Source organism: Lissotriton helveticus, chromosome 8 (assembly GCF_964261635.1).
Source record: "Lissotriton helveticus chromosome 8, aLisHel1.1, whole genome shotgun sequence".
NCBI classification, from domain to species: Eukaryota; Metazoa; Chordata; class Amphibia; order Caudata; family Salamandridae; genus Lissotriton; species Lissotriton helveticus.
The window spans coordinates 771,183,688-771,204,746 of NC_136069.1; the positions used below are offsets into that span (position 1 = coordinate 771,183,688).

The 21,059-nt window shown below is 45.2% G+C and overlaps 1 protein-coding gene across 1 annotated transcript in view; it reads right to left on the bottom strand.

The window, feature by feature from the left end:
* ABCC4 (ATP binding cassette subfamily C member 4 (PEL blood group)) overlaps positions 1-21,059 on the bottom strand; it is a 1,754,849-nt gene that overhangs the window by 953,026 nt on the left and 780,764 nt on the right. Inside the window, exons 11-12 of the mRNA XM_078657605.1 lie at positions 18,252-18,443; positions 3,199-3,293 (exon numbers count right to left, since the gene is read on the bottom strand). Coding sequence (XP_078513731.1) covers positions 3,199-3,293; positions 18,252-18,443 — 287 coding nt within the window. The remainder of the gene's footprint in view (positions 1-3,198; positions 3,294-18,251; positions 18,444-21,059) is intronic.

The window sequence follows — 21,059 nt, forward strand, 5'->3', positions numbered from 1 at the left end:
GATAACATTTAAAATATAAAAGCATCAAAATGAGGTAAACCACTTTAAGTGCACATAGCATATTAGGTTATCAATGCAGATAAACTAGCAGCAGGCAAAGAAACATTTGAAACAAAAGCATCAAAGTGAGGAAGATCAATTTGGAAGCACATAGTGCATTATGTTAAAAACAACCAGCCGCAATTCCGCAAAATATCACAGATTGTCTAGCAACGGGTAAGGAACCATATAAAATATAAAAGTGTTACAGTGAGGTAGATCATTTTGGGAGTACATAGCGCATTAAGTTAAAAACATCTCGGAGCAATTCCAACTAAGATACAGATTATCCAGCAGCTATTACAGAAACGTTTAAGGTAAATAGCCACACAATGAGGTAGATCAATTTGGGTGCACGTAGCGCATTAGGTTAAATGCATCTAATAGCTATTCAGCATAGAATATGGATTGTCTTGCAGCGGGCAGAGAAGCATTTAAAGTATAAGATAAAATATAACACTACAAGCAACATGCTTAAGGTCAAGCCAATTTTCAAAATCTCAGACCAGTCTTGCTAACTGGGCTTAAACAGTAAAGGATTTATGCATCGATAATAGAGGGCATCAATGTAAATACCATTACAGTAGATAAATGTAACTCAGGGATCTAAAATGAGAGGGGGTCACCAGGGACTTAGAATTAAGCTCATGGGCACATAGATAGCAAAATGTCCGGGGTCGGTCCACTTTTCCAAGTCTCCAACCAGTCTTTTAAAATGGTATTGGACAATAAAGAGTTTCAGCATCAATTATAGAGGGCTGTCAAGATACACATAATTACAAAAGATTAAAGGCAAGGGAGAAACTGGCACATTCTCTGGGAGTATTAGTTTAATCGATTATAACTGAAACAACGGGCCAACAGCACAATCATGAGCAGGGAGAGGGGCTCCACTCCAAGATGGCCACCAAAGGTGTAGGATGGAGAATGTATTTTTTTCATTTTGCTGCCCAGCTGAGAATCGAGTACAGGGGCTGGGGGCGTCTTCAAAAAGTCTGCAGTAGTGGGACTAAATGGTGACTGGTGAATGGAGTATGGTAAAGACAAAACAAGATGGGCGCCATCGGTAAAATCAAAAACGCCGGAATGATCCCGTAAAACAAGTCAAGATCATAAGTACGACAGCAATCTGCAGTATGCAGAATCTTAAAGGGCCAGCCACAATTGCAGGCGGGTTAAAACCAAAGCGGCTCGTTCTGCCGTATACCGCCGAGTCATCAGATCACAAATCCAGGACTCCGACAGAGCAACCAGCTTTTGGCCAATCTAAATTGCACAATCACCGGGGCAGAGGCGGGTCGCCACGCCGTATGCTGCCATGACTCATTAGAGAGGAATCGAACTCAGTGTGATAATCCCTCGACAAGGAGCCGGACGCTTCGTATCAGGCGCTGCCCCCACCCTCAGGTCGGCTCGACCAGACCAGGGCTACGGCTAGCGCATGCAGCATTTAAAGAAAAAATGTAGCAGATCAGCCCTCGGGCCAGCTCAGCGCCTAGGGAATCAGCTGCAGGGGCGGGGTGTTCTCGTCGCGATCTTTGATTACACAGAGCAATTAGGGACCTGAATTTAAGGTTTTTGGAATCTTTGGAAGTTTAATAAAGCTGGGTAAGTCTGGAATTTTCAAGTCATAAAGCATTTTTAATAAGAGACTATTAGCAAAGCTATTAAATCTGCAAATACCCACCGAGCTTGCATAACTAGATGATAGAGACAGAGATAAGTAAGAGCTAACCCCCCATCTGTACTTGGCAACTTCAAATATTAACTTTAATTCTGAAATGAGGGCTTGTTGGCTCAAATAAAACAAGTTATAATCATGTCAATTTGTTAACAATACATTGCAGAGAAAAAATGGGATGGATAGAAATAAAGAAAAAAATAGTGAAGCATTGACATTTTAATTTAGGGTATTCAGCCTATAATTGCAAGAAAAAGATTATCATTCTTTTGGAAACATTTTAAACCTTACTAACCAAAGGAGCATAACTGGCATCAAATAAGGCGTTGAGATCTTCTGAAGAATTAACCCCCAAATAGCCGTTATGTATTGTAATGAGTGCTCAGACCTGGTGGTAGTATTTCTTTTGAGGTTATTAAAAGTAAAACTTCGGTATTTGATTCATTTATTCTGTATCCAGCTGAATTTGTAAACGCCTAAACAGCCTTAAAGGCTGGCTTTATAGTATTTGAATTGGCCTTGCAAAGTAATTGTAAGTCTCAATAAAATGTGTTAAATAATAGACAGAAAAATAAAGCAGCATTTAAATGACGTAAGTTGAAAAGTCCCTGTGTGATCCCGTTAGAAGTAGCAATAGAAAACATTAAAATGGTCCTGGTGGGTACCAAAGGTCTTCTGTTCCTCTTCTGCCAACCAAAGGGAGTGTGTGATACAGGTAAATACACAAGTATTGTTTTCCACCAGAAGTGATCCTGGGCATGGTCAGGATTGAGAAAGTGAGAACACATCACCTATGTCACGGCACTTATTAAACTGAACTTCCTCACCACTGTATTTCTTCAGAGGAACTTTGGTATCACAGAAGACAGTTCGGCAGCTCACCAGTTTAGATGTCAGTCCCAGGAGCTATGATGCCCTGATAACCACAAACAACAGAGGGTGACTATATCATACCTAACACAGGGCAGACACCATGAGGCACACTTCCCACCTGTACGTGGTGCTTCAGCCACACAGGCCAGTAACATGTCTATTTTGCAATTACTAGTAAACATATTCCAATAGGGTGCACTGGTATCAGCGATACCAGTTCACACATCATGCAAATGCATGCTAATTGACCATCTTTATCACGTTTACCCATGGTGAGCTATTGAGGTACCACTGTGGAATGGACACCACTTGAAAAGTGGCTACTTTGTGAATATCCATGGAGAAACACATTTATGGACATGTCAAATGTACATGACTCCACTAACAGACAAGTTGGCACACACATGTAAGCTGCATTGTTTCCTATTGGCCCCAAATAATGTGTTAAACTCCCTGAGACATCCTGGTGTTATCCAGCACCATTTTGCACTTCTAGTGCTCGTTACAGTTTCCGCAAGGCACACTTTTAACTTATGTCTTTTCAATTTCAAAGTTATTTGCACCTGATATTTTGCCTAGGAATAATTTGTTTAAATCATTTTTACCTGGCAAGATTTACACGAGCTTTCTGTCCTCCACTAAGTGTCACGCCACGATCTCCTATCATAGTCAGGTCGCCATCCTCTAACTGCTGCATATCCTGAGAAAGCAAAGGAAACGTCTTAAAAACATACAACCAACAAAGCAGCAACTGTTTGCTAGTATTCAAGTTTAAATAAACTGAGGGTTAAGTGTAGCATTAATTCAATCAAATCTCCTCCAATTTGCGAATAACTTCACTACTAATGGCATTTACTAATATATGTCTTTACTTGTATGACATAGGTAACAAACTTGTCAAAACATATTTGGTTAACCACGCCTCATCTGAAACCCAAGGACATAGTCTTGCAAACATTACACTGATCAATTCTTCACTGACCACGTTTCAAAAAGGTTGTAGCTGCGTGTAGCTCATTATTGCTGCTACCTCTCAGACTGCCTGCAGTATTTTTTGTAACCCAGCAGACTGCATCATAAATGTGCTTAGTAGGATCAACTACATTTTCCCTTGGGGTTACTAGTTTAGTGACATAGCCAAGAGTCTTGCATCTTTTAAACCATACTCTGTCATATTTCAGCATATCTAGTGATACAAGTTTTTAACTATGCCCAAAATGTGACCAAGGGGCCGATTAGGATTGCGGTTTTTCCGCATCCTCTGGCCCGGCAGAAGTGTCCGCCGGCCCGGAGGATGTGAAAAACAGCTGCGGAGCCTTCAAAGACCCCCCGCCAGATTAGGATGGCTGGGGGGATCAGGAAGACCGTCCGCAGCTTTTCCGCCACGTCGCCTTCCGACCGCGGCGGAAAAGCTCTAACATGTCTATCAGACACCGCCAGGCATATTAGGATGTCTGAGGTACTATGCCTTTCCACTGCGGCATTTCCGCAGTGGAAAGGCATACGGTCTTTTGTTTGGGGGCCCGTTGCGGGCCCCCAGGGGTGAAGGGGGGTGGGGGTTGCACATGGGGGGTACCTATGGTACCCCCCTGCCTTTGCGTGCATGAAGCGGCAGGCACCACGCGGTGCCTGCCGCTTCGTGCATGCAAAGGTAAACATGCATTTTTTAACATTGCGGCGGGTGCTGCTTGAAGCAGCATCCGCCGCAATGTTAAAGGTGGGGGATGTGACCGCCAGGGTGGCGGTCACATCCTAATTACCATGGAGGGACCGCCGCTGCCCATGCGGAGGGTCCCTCTTACTCAGGGGTGGCGGACGGACGCAAGTCCATCCGCCATCATAATAGGGCCCTAAATTCGGTCGTATATTTAAAACACGAATTAAACTTAATCAGAAATGCAAAATATCAAAATGATATAAGCCTTTATACACATGCAGAGTCACAATTGAAAAAGGTTTAAAATCAATGTAAATATAAATAAAAGTCCACACAGCTCTTGCCCATGGTACGCTTCCCACCTAGAAGAGACGGAAGTGAACCTGGGGCTAATTCAGCTGAAATATTATTAGTATCCACAAGAATTCTTTACTCATCTAGGTTCGCTAGTGCTGGACAATGAAAAACCAACAACTCATAATTCCATAGGATGAAAGGTCCTTGGTAGCAAAGAATCAGGTAAACGACTAGTCGTACAGCAGAATTGATGAATGTGGAGTGCCTAGTAGATTTACCGGATTTTCAAAAATGGTTCCATTATATAGAACACCACTTTATTTTCTCCTTTATTTTAAATTCTCCTGGATATTTTCTTTTTCAGCGAATGGCCAGCGATATTCCTATACGGATGCTCTTTATTTTGCATGGGCCTAGCAAACATTGGGTGACACCTCTCTTCAGAATCCTCTGAATAAACTGAGTGAAGAGTCGCTTCTTCTTCCCTTAAGCTGTGTTAGAGATGAGATTTCTGGTTGGCTAGGGCATGCACCAAAGTCAGGCAGAAACCACCACTCTAGTCAAGGCAAGGGAGTTACACGCTGAAGTCCCCCCTTGGTTGCTAGGCACGAGCAGTCAGGCTTATCCCAGAGGCAATGTGTAAAGCGTTTGCGCAACACACACACAGCAGCAACACACTAGGCACACCACAAAAGAGATTCTACACAAGGTTATATATAGAAAATTGCCTTTGTATTATCCAAAACAAATTAGAATCATAAACACACTTATACACTTTGCCAACTGGCACTAGCCAATATTTACAGGGGATTATATACAGGACCAGGCCAATCGGGCCACCGTCAGAACCATCAGAATGCAGGTAGTAAACATAAAACACGACCAGTGACTACTGGTACAATAATGACCTCAGCATTATCATATTAGGCAAAAAACACATTAGGCCCAAACCTCGTTAGCATAAACACATTACGCAATAGGCCTTACCAGCATAAACACATTATGCAATAATCGTGGTGCATTAATCACATTTGGCAACACATTAACACATTATGCACACATTTGGCACACCATAGTAACACTAATTAAGTGCATATACATCCCCTTTGGGCCTTGCACCCTATCAGTACACCCATAAAGTGCACACAGCACCTTAGCGTAATTGCTGAACTGACCCCAGGCCAACTGTACTTTTACTGGGGCTCAAAATGCCCTATGTCCCAAATGCCAGGGCTTTTAGCTGCCACAGCAGCGATGTGCAGGCCCAACAGGCCAGCACCAGTAATCAGGGCGAGGGTGTGATCTACCCGGGTCTCTACACAGACCAGAAACAATGCCCCCTCTCGTGGCAGGTGCCCGCGCTCTCGCGGTGCAGCTGGAGGAACTTTAGTTTTGGCACCACCGTGCCTGGCAAGCCCCACTTCAGGACATCTAAATACCACTGTGCTTTGTCGTTGCAGCTGCCCTCCAACAGGCGATGCAGCTGAGCGCTTCCCGAACGCTGGGAGAGTCTCCTTTACCGGAACTCTCCTGGTGCCACTCACAGCACCACCAATGCACTGACTTCTGCCCCACACACCTGGGCTGTTTGCAGATTCCTCCAGGATCTGCAGGACTTCTGCCAGGAGCCCGCGGGGCTCCAGTCCCACTCCGTAATCGCTGGCCTGGCTCTCCTCGCCCACACCTGAACTGGTCAGACTCAGCCTGGGACCACACGCGGGGCTCATCTTCAGCACAAGGGAGCCCCGCCTTCGAACAGGCTGATGCTGCCTGGCTTCTGGGTCGTCTTCTCCCTATCCAAAACGGGGGAGGGCGGAAGAGGAGCCGCGAGGCTTCGGCTCAGCTGACTCGGCAAGCCCCGCCCCCAGGCAGGCGGCGCTTGCCTGACTTTCTGGTTTTGCCGATTCTCTGCCGCTTCTCTTCTCCTTCAGCGCAGAAGTGCGGGGTAGGCTCCTGTTGTTACAGGACCACAAATGTGGGCTGGGCTCCCGCCAACAGGAGCACATATGCAGGTGGGCTTCTGCTTCCAAGGTACAAAACCAGTGGGGTGGGCTCCTGCTTCACTCCCCAGCAGCAATGGGGAATCCCTACGCCGGGATTCCCTCTAACTATCTCGCAGCCCAGCGCTGCACAGCACTCATGCTTCCTCCGTTCTGGAGCTTCTAGCTGGGCCAGGAAAAGTGCTCACCAACACTGTATCTCTCCCCTCCGGGGAAGATAGGAAGCAAGGCACAGGCAGGTCAGCACACTGGAGTGGTGGTACTCCTGGTGGTCCGGCAGCCTGCCGGCTGCAAGCCTAGGCACAAGACAAAGCACAACATTCTCATGGGGTCACAGCCCCAATCTTTATACAAGTGCTGCTTTGTCTGCCTGGCACAGGGCTTGAGGGAAGCAGCCTAAACTGGTTCTGTTTTTATTGTGGAGCACTTTGTTAACAAGGCTCCACTTCCCCTTTGTCAGGTGGGGGCTCGTCATCAGATACAACAAGGGGACGGAGCCAACATTTACATAGGCAGGCAAAGCCCTATTCAGCGTAAGGGGACTACTCCTCCCATTACTCCAAATGCAGATGCCCTATTCAGCCTAGCGCTGACTCACCCTGCCCCCCCTGGAGCCACACACCCCTCACCAGCCCCTGTCACTCCAAAACCAGACATGCATACACTTCAGGCAGGCAGACACAACGCACACAGAAATGCCAACTTCTAGAACTTTTTTTTTTTATTTTTTTTTTGTAGGAAAAACAGGAGGGAACCCATAGACCTCGTTGGGATGGGCGTATCGTGTGTGCAAAAACAATTCCCAACAGGTATTACGTAGAGACAGTTTCAATAATGTATGCCATATGCATTACAAAGGAACAGAAACAAGGAGTCAGTTGATTTAGGAAAGAGTGGTATTATTCACCAAGTCACAGAAGGGATTTTTATATGCAAATACAGTTTAAGCAGCACTGTAAAGATCAGATCTAGTGACAACCCAGTGGCACTTGGTGCAAGGTGCTATATACAGTAAGTGAAGTGAAGGTGCAAGTGCTTAAAAAACAGCAATGGCGACGCATAAGTGAAAAAATACATCAATTTCAAGCTCCAAACAACAAGTTACAATCAGTTGGAAATAACAGATATTTCTATGAGAGCTTAAAAAGTGGTATGCGTCATATGATTCAGGCTGTATGGTCGACGGCGTTTCGATCCCCTTACAGTGAGTGTAGCCAAGCAAGGATGGATCGCTTGCTTTGATCAAGGGCAGGGTTGATTTAGTCGAGGGCTGGTCGCAGTGTTCAGTGGGGCGACTCGCGGGGAAATAGGCAGCGTCTGAATGGATCAGTCGGTCAGACGGCAAGGCTCGTCTGGCGTGGTAGCTCGGTGCACCGAATGCGGAGGCTAACCTATTCGGTGCAGACGCTGCCTATTTCCCCGCGAGTCGCCCCACTGAACACTGCGACCAGCCCTCGGCTAAATCAACCGATCCAGCGATCCATCCTTGCTTGGCTACACTCACTGTACCCATCGACAACCCCGTCCTGATGACGATCCCAACCTAAGGGGATCGAAACGCCGTCGACCATACAGCCTGAATCATATGACGCATACCACTTTTTAAGCTCTCATAGAAATATCTGTTATTTCCAAGTGATTGTAACTTGTTGTTTGGAGCTTGAAATTGATGTATTTTTTCACTTATGCGTCGCCATTGCTGTTTTTAAGCACTTGCACCTTCACTTCACTTACTGTATATAGCACCTTGCACCAAGTGCCACTGGGTTGTCACTAGATCTGATCTTTACAGTGCTGCTTAAACTGTATTTGCATATAAAAATCCCTTCTGTGACTTGGTGAATAATACCACTCTTTCCTAAATCAACTGACTCCTTGTTTCTGTTCCTTTGTAATGCATATGGCATACATTATTGAAACTGTCTCTACGTAATACCTGTTGGGAATTGTTTTTGCACAAACTTCTAGAACTTCTAAAATAGGTATAATAAATCTGTGCACACCATTGTGTAGCATTTATTATCACTATTCCAAATATACCAAACTTGACCACGCTGCTCCTCTCATATCAGGAATTCCCACTGAAACACTTATCAGGGAATCCCCAATGCATTCCAATAGGAGGGCAGCCTCACAGTAGTGAGAAACCAAAATGGCTGTTTGTCACCACCAGGACATTTCACACATTTAAGGTATATGTCCTACCTTTTACCCACAATACACCCTTCCATAGGACCAGCTAGGGCCTATCTTAGGGGTGACTGACATGCAGTAAAACGGGAGTCACAGACATGGCACACACTTTAGGTGCCACGTCACAGCAGCAGTAACACTGCGTGCACAGGCCCTGCAATGGCAGAGGCCTGAGACACGTTTGAAAGGCTACTTTGGTGGGTGGCGCAATCAGCGCTGCAAGCCCACCAGTCGCATTTAATTTACTGGCCCTGGGTATCTGAGATGCCCCTTTACAAGGGACTGAGAGGTAAATTAAATATGCCAAACAGGTGTAGACCAATCTTGCCATATTTATCACAGAGAGCACGTGCACTTTACACTGAACAGCAGTGTTGAAGTGCCCAGAGTTTTAAAACCACCAACACCAGGTCAGAAAAAAGGCTAGAAGAAAGGCAAAAATTTCAGGGATGATCCTGCAAAAAGGGCCAATTCCAACAAGCTGATACCCAACGCAAATGTCTTTCCTATTTCATATGCCGTTCTTGTGCTTTACCTATACCTTGCTTTGTTTATATAGATTTTGAAATGTAAACTATAGTTTCTTTGTTACTCAAACTCTTATCATTTTGTTTTGAATAGGGAAGTCCGCTTACGTTTCCCTATTAAAGTGAAATCGTGAGTCTTTAATGAGAAAGTGATATAAGAATATGGGGAAGTTTCCTCAATTGATTCCAGCCCATACCTCCCCAACCTGCCCCTGATCATTCACTTCGCTTAACACGGAAATTCTGTCAATGAAACGTTCCATACTATTTTGTTAACGTCATTATCAAGTATCAGTTAATCTAAAAGACTGCAAAAATAATATATTATGAATTCATGTTTTGTAGTTCCTGAGTAGTTATACAACCTTTGGAGCAATTACGTTTTTTTAGCATAAATTGGGTCATTTCCTTGCTCACGTCACGTCCTTATATCGGTTTGTGCCTTATTCTTCAAAGCAGCGTGTCTTCCGTTTGTAATCTCCTTACTACCACACAAATTGTAAATCTCAACGTCTGGCTAGGTAAGATTTTCAGAGGTGTGGCGCAGAGACTGGATCAACTCACTCTGGAGGGTGGGGCTCACGGTTACAAATATCGGATTTACGATCCTGTTACATAAAGAAAGCAGTCACCGGCACGTGCTAACAATTGTGTTGGCAGGCACCGACACTAAACAGAAAAAAACAGGATTTCCTTCAATGCATGAAAAACAAAGGCAAACACCCAGTAGACCTACCAGTTCAACATACTCATATCCACAAAGGATTGAAAATAGTTTGTATTTCGTACTCTAGTCAAAACTGTTTACATAAGAAAAATAAAAAAGAATAGAGCGAGGCACGATTCATCTTCCTCCTTTCTTTTTTTGAAGAAAAATAAAATGAATGGAGGGGAATTCATAAATGCTGGAGACCAGAGAATCCTAGGAAGAAATCTGGAAACGCTAAACATATCATTACAGCTACCAATTGATCAAAATACTACACGGCATTGGCAATCCAATAGAGGATGAGAAATTGTGTGTATGGGAGGGAAAATCTTAATCCTGAAGAACGACAGAAAAGCTTGAGGGATTTAATAAACTGCAGGGGGCTTGAGGTGGTTAATAATTCAGAATGGAAATTAACGATCATGGGTAGAGCAGAACATCTATGGGGGAGCGATTGAAATTAGGCCAGGAGAATCCTAGATCACAGGGAACGCTGACATTTCCCAGCAGAGTTTTAATGTATGATGGAACCAGAAAAACAATATTGGAACCGAATGACAATTCTCCGAAGAAGTGTAAAATTAATAACAAAATTAAAAAATCCTGGAGAGAGCCAGGAAAGAAACATTTGGGGAAATACATGTCTGGAGGAGCAGAAAAATACAGACGATAGAGAAAATATGTGATGAAGCCCATGAAAGATATAACATCCTGATGAGAGACTAGAAAAGCACGAGGGACAATAATGATACTGATGGGAGCAGAAATACATGAAAGAAATATTAACTTGATGGGAGAGCAAATAAGAAAATTAAGCATGAAAAGAAACGTGCGTGTTGGTAAGCAAAAATCCTTAGAAAAATTGGAAATCCTTGAAATATTTAGTATAATACAAATAACACAAACATTTAATATGTGGGCTCCAGGTGGAAAAACTGACTGTGTAGAGACGTCTTGGGCAGTTGTGAAGAAAAACATAATGAAAGCAGAAAGTGCTGTGGATGCCAGAATACTATGGAAGGGGAATCAAGAAAAATCATGGGAGACGGAAAGAAGTGAATTATTCTGAATAGTCTAAGGGATAACTGAGGGAAAAAAATGTCTTGGCTCAAAAGGAAAAACTGAAATAGGGAAATGTAGGGACCATCTATGAGGAAAAAGAGCAAGTTACTTAACTTTAGTAACGTTCTTCTGGTGACTACTCTTCCTAACTGCAGATTTCTCACCTTTTGAATCTCCCCAGTTGCCAGACCAGTTGGCAGGCACCATTGGTCTCTGTCCTGCCTCTGAAAGGGATGACACGGAGCTGCATATGAGTACCACCCATGTGCTGACGTCAGTAATTCCCGAAAAACTTTGCACCGTGATTAACAAATGGAGAAACCAACAGTGTGCAAAATCTAACTTAGAACCTTACTGCTTCCAAAGAAGTTCATGCCACAGAAAACGGCTGAGGGAGGCAGTGATGAATGTACAGTTAGAGTATTCACTAGAAAAAAACACATTACCAAAGGTAATTTGTTCTCCTGACGGATACTGTGTGAATATGTGAATATATAGATGACAATATAAAACTTTTGCAGATGTCCACAATTTGAAAACCTCACACCAAGGACACAGTGGCAGACTGTTAGAATGAGCCCAATGGCTCCCTGGAGGAGGGTCCTTGGTAGTCAAGGCTTAGCACAGCTTTCTACAAATGATAATCCAACATGGAAAGGTCTGTTCTTGTACCACATTGCATCTGACATGGAGCTGATCATCCACCCAGAACTCATGATCAAGACAGACACTAAGGGATTTAATTAAGGTCCACTGGTGCGGCCTCTTTTCCTCCTTAGAGGGATATGGCAGAAAGGAGACAAGGGAAGCATGATGGACTGCCCACACGAAAGATGACAGCAATGTCAGAAGAAAGGATACATGCATCTGAAGCACCAATTTGTCAGGAACAATGGAGGCTAAACTGACAAGCAGAAGTAAATGCAATGAGGAGCATTTAATCCTGCTCAGTGTCCCCGTACAGTGGTGTAGATTGTGGAGGTTTGTACGCAGGAATGTGCACTGCTGCTGGGACAGTGTCTTATGCTAAAGAAACAGCTGATCATTGATCATTCTCAGGAGTAGCGAACAGATCTATGGAGGGTGTGTCTCAATGTGTGAAGATGCCCTTTGCCACCTCTAGAAGCAGACGCCACTCGTGATTGGCAATATGATGCCTAGTGAGTTGATCTGACCTGATCTTGAGGGAGCCTGCTAGTCAGCGAGACCCTGTGAGGTGCCAGCCACTGCCACAGTCGCTAGACACGACATAGGGTCCAACTCTCTCTTGTTTGTTGCAGGACCATATGGCGGTCGTGTTGTCCATCTAAAACTGGTATGATCTGCTTTGATGGAAGGTAGAAAAGTCTTGGGGCCAGCAGCATGGTTCAAAAGCCCAGAAAACTGATGTAATGGGGTCACCTCCAGAAATCCCTGATCTCTGCATTATCATTAAGATGCATTGCCCTAGCTAAGAGACAATGCAACTCATTACCACCGTAAGTTCTGGCTAGGGTAAAGTCGGCCGTCCTCCGCACACCAGGTGGGTATCTGTCAACCACCACTGCAGATCCTGGGTTGCTCCATTGAACATACAAATGTTGTCGAAAGGGAACCCAAGTGCTAGGATCATTGAGAGCAGCAATTCCACTGAAGGGACTTAATTGGTTGAAGGGCTATGGGCACCAGCATGATATGCAAGATCATGAGCGCAAAAAGTCACAGAATCATCTGTACCAGAACAAGTGCTCGCTCCTGAAACATTGGGATCATCGCACCAGATGCCTCACAGCAGTGTAACGGACTTCGACATCACAATGTTTAGTATGGGCTTGATAAAAGAAATCCTCTTCCCAGGCTGGGGGTGAAGTTTTTTTTTTTGATCGAGAACCTTAAATTGGACTGCAATGAATCGGTCACCTTCTTCTTGTCTGCCCTCAGGAGCCAGTCATTGTGGCCAGTCATTGGTGTATTTCCAACTTGCAAACGTGAGCTGCAACTTTTGACCTGATCTCTGTGAACTCCCAAAGGGGCGAGATAACGTCAAAGTGCAGGACGAAGATTTTAATGTTATGACCCCACCACAAAGCTGAGTTACTGCCTGTGGGACTGCATAAGTTATGCGACCTGCAAGTCTAAGAACACTGTCCAATCTTCAGGGTCAAAGGCCAACAGAACCTGGGCCAAGTTCATCATCTTGAATTGTTCCTTTCCTGAGGAAAGCGTTAGAAAGCCTAAGGGCTAGGATCAGCCTTGGCCCTCCATAGCCCTTCCTTTTTGGGTACCAGCAAGTAACAGGAAGCAACATCTGAACATCTCTAGATACACTATTAGCATGATACACCGTATGTGTTCAAAAGTTGAGCATAGTGGAGAGGATCAGTCAAAAACATTGGCTGTAACAGGCCCACTGGTCTGAAGTAACTGCGCACCAAGCACAAAGATTATGAACAATCCAGCGCCCTATCGGCTTCACAAATGGCTTAGTAGAGGCAGCAGCAGCAGAAGATGTAAATTGAAGACTGTTGCACTTGATGTTAGCCTCGACACATAGCAGCACCCCTGCCTTTGAAGCCATGAAAGCACTCAGTTGGACAGTCTACAAGAGGTGCATCTGGTGGTAGGGAATGGCCCTTCAAGCACCCATGACATTTTCAATGTTGCAGAGGGAACAGACAAGTGGGAGAAAATAGTCCCAGAGACTAAGCCATAATTCTATTGTCTATGAAACAATGTAGACCTAAGCCCCATTTTCACCAAACAGCCTGGCCCCATCGAAGGACAAGCATGGCGTCAGATTATGTTAGGGATGCCTTACTATGTCCAAGTAATTCTGTATGATTTGGGTGAAGGATTCTGGAAATCCTGTAGCAAGGTGGTTAAAATCTCACTACCATATCCCAGAGGGCATGGGTGTAGCAACCCACGAGGCATACACCTTTTAAGGATCAGAATGCAAGGCTCAATGAAGATAAGTCTTTCTTGCCCCTTGAGAAAATCTCCAAGGACTGCAAGTCCTGTGGTGCAGTGAGAAATGCTTTTGGATTAGGATTACTTGTAGAGGCTTGAACTGGAAATTCCCTGGATAAGGATGCTGCTTCAAAATGTCAGATCACTTGATATAGGTCTATGTTGCCAACCAATAGGGCTACTCACTAGCAATGCAGGGCAAGGTCTGAACTGGTTTGCCATGAGAGAATCATTAAGGACTTTGTCAAATGGAAGCAAGGGCTCCCTAGTCAGAGGCCCAGATTGCAAGATGCCTTTGAAACGTTTAGCCTACATTTTCACAGTAGGCAACTCTGCATACAACCAGCTCCAAAGGGTAACTTTCTTCAGTTTGGGAAACTAAGGGCACATTAATTTCTGTTTCAAGTGAAATGTTTAAACCACTGGCAATTTGCAGGTCAAATATAAGCTAGCATCAGTGTAATGAGCAAGTTGCCATCCTCATCGTTGTTTTCAGTATGAGGAACATGCTCAAGGCCACCAAAGTCGGCCTCCATTTTCCTAAAGTACTGCCTTTGTGGCAAGGAAAATGGAGGAGAGTCATCCTAACCTGAGGCTGTGCCCTTGTGCTCTCCCAAATAATCTCACAGACCCTAGTTAAAGCTGATTCTGGATTTACTAACAGAGTCCAGGCTGAGTTTAAAACAGGAGCCATTGGAGAGGGGACTCGCACTGGAACTGGAGTAACAGGCAGAACCTACTGCAAAGGGGGTCATGGCGCGGCCAGGTGGGCTGAGACCAAATGATGGCAAGCCGGCGCTGGGGAAGGACTCACCAGCAGATGTTCAATTGGGGCCCCAACTGGTCATTGGGGCTGAAGATGTGTCACGGGGACAAGGAATCAATTTGAACAGTTGCGGTTTGGCCTTTTTGAAGGCTGCAATTTGCTACGGTCTGGGAAACTCAGGCGCAGCAGCTCCTGAATCATAATTGGTTCTGATTTAGATGTCAAAGCCAGGGTTGGCTCCTTCAAACACCAACTTTGAGACTTCTTACTGGTTTAAGAACACTGAGGAGGCAGAGTGTCTCGCTGGGACTGCTTATGTTTTGTTTTGGACTCATCTTCGACTTTGCTCTGGACCAACCAATATGGCACATGGGAACAGTGTCAGCATTGGTCTAATGACCTTGGGAGTAACTGGCCCTGCTTCTATTTCCCTGATGGTCTTTGGAGGCATTTAGGGGCAGTTGTCACGTCCATCAGAAATATGATGCAGTGCATGAAAGGGTAATGTGTAAATAAGTGGGTTTGTTCAAGTCTTTGGGAAAAAAGGAAAGTTCAAAAGTGTGAAAGGCCAAGGAGAAAAGAAAGACAAGTTGAAAGAATAGTGAACGTTGAAAGGGTTGAATTGCAGCTAAAAAAGACAAAGGGCAGAATGATAGAAACTACCTAAGTGACATTAATTTGCACTGAGGAGCTGTTCAGCACCATTTAAATATTGGAAGTCTGTTCCTTTTTGCACAGAATAGTGAAGTTTCCTGACAATAAAAAATGGTCTATGTAGCCAAAAGAAAAATGTTTGATTTTTACTGCTCACAATTGCTCTGAACCCTGCAAAATGTATAGAGCAAAAAAGCACATGGCCGCAAATTATTGAATGGCGCTATCATCTTGGTGCATATAAGCAGCACATGTGAAGTTTAAGTATTTCAGACAGAACAGAAAAAATAGCTAGGTATATAAAGTATATGTAAATAAAGATACATATGGGTTGGTTTTTTTCAAAACCATCTTTATTGAGATTTTGTATTATTCAATACAATGAAAATGGCAAACAGTACAACCATAACAGCAGAGTACAGCAGGTTGTATAACAACATTGTACAATTCAGCCATTTATCCATGTGCACATGATTATACAATATCTGGACAAAACTTGGGGAATTAACACAATAACCAAAAAAGCAGGCAGATTGAAAAAGCTAAGAAAAAACCACAGCTTTTGCGAGGTCATTGCAGAGGCCTTTAGAAATAAAGTTAAAGACATCTATGACTCTTTTGAAGCCATCCCCACTCGTGTTCCCATTGAAATACCCCCATGCTCAGATCTCAGTGGAAAGATCCTTCACAGCTTCTTACGGAACTAGTGGAAAAACACATCAAAGAAATTAAATCTGGATCCCCTTTGGACCCTTGTCCTCCTGCATTTCTGAAAGATATGGCGAAGGAGGTGTGCCCTCCGCTCACAGAACTCTTTAACAATATGTTCATATCTGGCACCGTTGTGGCCCTGTGGAACAATGCCTCAATACTGTCACTGATAAAAAAAACGATATGGACGATTCTAAACCTAACAACTATCTCCCGATATCCAGGCCACCTCTCCTAGCCAAGATAGTGGAAACAATTAAGAACAAACAGTTAACTCAGTTCATACAAGAACATGACTTACTAGATCTCTCCCAGTTCGGTTTTTGACCTGAACACAGTACAGAAACAGCCATAATCAAGGCCACCAAAGAGATCAGAAATGTGAGGGATAGAGAAAGCACTGCTCCCTTATCCTCCTCATACCCCGGGAATTGCAGCCAGGAGGTCCATACTTTCTGACAGTTGGTCAAAGGGGATGAGGGTTCTGTCATGGAATAGGTCAACCAGGTTGCATAAGCCACCCTAATTTCCACACCTTCTCTTCCTGCTCGCTCCTAAAGGCCCATATGGATTGCAGTGGGATCTCTCAAGCATACTGCAGCATCTCCGGCATGATCCACAGGGCCCTTTGATGGCTCGCGTACACCACTCTCAAGAGGCCGCCAGAGGGCGAGGGAAAGATGGATTATAGGAGAAATAGTTCCCGAACTGAATGAAGTGCCATTTCCTCAGAATCCATCCCAGACAGCTGGTAGGCCACTGGATACATATGGGCCTGTTGTTGATGCATCTGTATCTTCTGCAAAGCTATAGTGACCAGTATGTTACCTAGGGGCGGCTCCCACTGCACAGAGCAGTGGAAAATGGGGAAATTAAATGATAATAACCAAGTTTTCATGATTTTATTTTTGGTTGCTGCAGGGCTGGGTTAGGGTGGGGATGGTGTCTCAGAGAGAAGGAGTGGTTTGTGCAAAATAAGTGCACATGACTGCTTGGCCGGCCGTCTTGGGACAGCCAAACAGTCATGCACACTTTTCATGTTCCCCAGAAAGCTGTAATGCACAGCCTGGTGGAGATCATGCACAGGCTCCTTGCCTGAGCGCCGAGCCCGCGTTGTGAGGGGAGCCTGTTTAATTCTGGAAGCCTACTTGCTTTCTGCTTTTTCCAGACTGGAGTCAGGAAGAGAAGAGAAGTGGAGACAACGAAGAGAGATGGTAGAAAAGGTAAGTGATTTAAAAAAAAAAAAATGAAATCCTCCTCCCACCCCCACCCACTGCCCCCACCGCCCCGTTCCCTATCCGCCGCCACTCGCTTACTCACTTATTATTATGTCCGTTGTGCCCACTTGCGTGCTCATTGCAGAAGCGATACAGGGAACAGTGGCTCTTGGAATACACAGAGGAAGTGCAGCTTTTGCCCCATTGAATCTTATGACACCAAATCTAATGGGGAGGGCAATAATTAATTTTTTTGCACACAGACTCAGGGTGAATCCAGGACTGATTTTAGCATTCTGGGATGATGCTTGTGATTACTGAGGTGAAAGTTTGGTAGAAGGTAAAATTGAAACTAGTGAACTTTCATAGCAATCCTGAGTTATTGATACCACCTTTGGGTGAAATTAACGAAACGTACAGATTGCTATACTTAAATGTCAAAAAATGTGTGATAACATCCTAGTGTATGGTGTGCAAAGTTCTGACCACTTTCTTTTTTTTAATTCTGCCAACTTCATGAGCTTAATAAATGTAATAGAGCTTTTAACGCAGGTGGAAAATTCTGCAAAATATAGACTAAACTGGGGAAAAAATTCTGTAAAGCCCAATGTTGTGTTATAGTTATTCCACAAAAAAGGTTTATGCATGGAAAAGCTTCTGTAGAACTATTTTTGAAGGAAATTTCACCCCCTGGTGAAGTTGTCCCCCAATTCTGCAACTTTAAGAATGTGTGACGTTATGAGCTTCACACAACTTTGCCAGCACAATTTAAACTTGCACAGCCTTAACAAATGTTTAGGCCAACAAAGTGAGCAAAACACTTCCACTGTAATTAGGTGCAGATAATAAATGTTCCCAAGAGATTATACATGTATTGAAATGAATGACCAATAGCAATAAGCAAGTAAGCACATACCTTTCTTAGAGCACAGACTCGCAGTACTCGTTCATATTTCTCTTTCACATATTCCTTCCCGAACAGGATGTTGCTCCTGACTGTGCCAGTAAAAACCCAGGGCTGCTGGCAGACATATGCAACTGATCCTCGAACATCCAAAAAGCCTTCGTCCTTGCTAAGTTCTCCAAGAACAGCGCTGAGAAGTGAGGACTGCAACAGTAAGGAAACACTGAAAATTACACTTAACTCTTACATTTTATTTACACCACAAGAACAATTAATAGAATGAAAACTACTGAGTTCTCACAACTAATGTAGTTGTAAAGCATCTAATAATTTTTCATGTTTTTTTACCTTTTTTCTTGTGTTGGCAGATTGCAGACACGAGCTTGGGAGGGTTCATGGATCCTCCACGTCCCCAGTTGTATATCTGAGAAATCTTTAAATTTCTCAGGAACTACTGAAAGGATTTACACCATTTAACACAAAGAGTGCTCTCTGAACTCCGTTCAGCAGTTGGGCTGTAGCTGCGTCAACAGTTTCCTATGGAAATGAACATCGAGAAAAAGCATTTTGGGACCCCGCCTTTTTCTCGGCCCCCACTTGAAGAATCACCTAGAAACTTTCAACACAGGAGCTAGACTGATTAGCGTATTCGTTTTGAACATTTTGCGAAGATTCATCCAACGACACCGAAGAAATGTATTGGCAAAAGGAAAACGCTTTTCCTAGAGAAACAAGGTTCTAACCATAACTACCAACTGGCGACCGCCAGTAGGTTTTATATATATATATATATATATATATATATATATATATATATATGTCACCTACTGGCGGTCGCCAGTAGGTAGTTATAGTTAGGACCTAGTTTCCATAGGAAATCCACAACATTCTATTTGGAATAACTTTGGCGCTGGTTGACGAATCTTCGCAAAATTCTCCAAGAAGATGGCCTGCTCCGCTCCGCTCCTTCCCTGAAAGTGTGGGGTTGATGTGTCAAGCTTGGGCCGAGAAAAAAGAGGGGTCCCAAAACGTGTTTTCCCCATACAATTTTCCATAGGACCTTTAGCCAGGGCTACAGCCCGAACGGCTGAACGAAATTACACCAAATTTGGCAAAAAGGTAGAGTTCGGTTCGCAGATCACCCTTTTTGTTAAATGGTGTAAATCCGTTCAGTAGTTCCTGAGAAAATCAAAAGTAAAATCATAGATATATCTTGAGGAGCTTACCGTAAGCTTACAGTACGCGTACCTTCCCGAGCACGAGCTGAATGCCAATTGGCTGTCAACACTCCAAACCAAGAAGTGTTGGCAGCCATCTTGTGCCTCGGTAGAACCGAGGCACAAAAAAGCAGAAAAACAAATGTGCAGAACGCAAAAAGGGGGCAGGCTAGAAACACCTTGACCCCCTAGTCCTGCTCAGGGGGTCCCACAAGGACCCCCAAGGCCAAACCATTTTTTTTTTAAATCGCGGGGTCTGTTTTTTTCAAATTAGCCCCCAGGGGGGCCAAATCATGGGGGCATAATTAAAATATGTGTGGGGGGGGGCAAACCCCCCCCCACAATCCCCCCCATACTGCCCCGGGGACCGCCACCCCCGGGGCAAAGTAATTATGATAGCGGGGGGCACACGGCCCCCCGCAGCCCCGGGGACCGCCACCCCCGGGGCCTCTTTTACTAAGTATGCAAGGGGGCTCACGGCCCCCCCGCAGCCCTGGGGACCGCCACCCCCCGGGGCTTTGCATAATTTTTTTTTTTTTTACCTGAGTGGGGGGGCTCAAGCTCCCCCACACGCCCCGGGGACCGCCACCTCCCCGGGGCACTAATATTTAAAATAGGGGGGTCCGTAATGGACCCCCCAGCCCCGGGGACCACCACCCCCTGGGGCTTTGCAATTGTTTGGAGGGGGGCCGCGCGGCCCCCGTCCTGGAGCCCTTGATGGCCCTGGGGACCGCCATCCCCCAGGGCCGGCTCCTGCAGTTTCCCGGGGTGCCCACCCCCGGGACACTGCTGTTGGTATGTTAGGCTACTGCCCTACCATAGCAAACTTCTTTGGTTTTTGGAAGAGAGAGCAGGAAACCTGCTCTCTCTTCCAAAAATCAAAGACTATTGCTTTTCTGCATGGGGAGCAGCATGGTAGCTGCTCCCCATGCAGAAAAACAATGCCGGCTCCGGCAGGATGCAGGGAGCTGGCAGGGACCGTGCCCCCAACGAGGAGGGCCAGGCCTTGGGGGATGGGGTCCCCGGGGCCAAAAGTGGCCCGGGAGGGGGGCCAAGTGGCCCCCCTCCCCAAAAAAAATAAAAATAAGGCCGGCCCCAGGGGATGGGGTCCCCGGGGTCAAAGGTGACCCCAGGAGGGGGGCAAAGCAGCCCCCCTCCTAATTAAAAAAAAAAAAAAAAAAAAAAGGCCCATGCCCCGGGGAATGGGTCCCCGGGCAGAGTATGGCCCTGGGTGGGGGGCCACGCGGCCCCTTCCCGATTTTTTATTTTTATTTTAAATAAAAATTAGGGGCAGGCCCTGGGGGATGGGGTCCCCAGGGCCAAAAAGAAAAAGAAAAAGAAGGGGGCTACACAGCCCCCCTTCTTAATAGTATTTTTTTTTTTAAATGGGATCGGGAGGAAGCCACGCCTCGCCCCCCCTGGCACCTCTCTGCAAACGCGCCCCCTGGAGTGTTTGCAGAGGGGGAACTAATTCCCCTCGCATACTGGGGGTCCCTGGGGGCCAACTAGCCCACTAGGAGCCTCCAGTATGAGCCAGGGGGCTCCCTTGCAGAGAGGTGTAATGAGGCCACGCCCCGTTTTACACCTCTCTGCAACGAAGCCC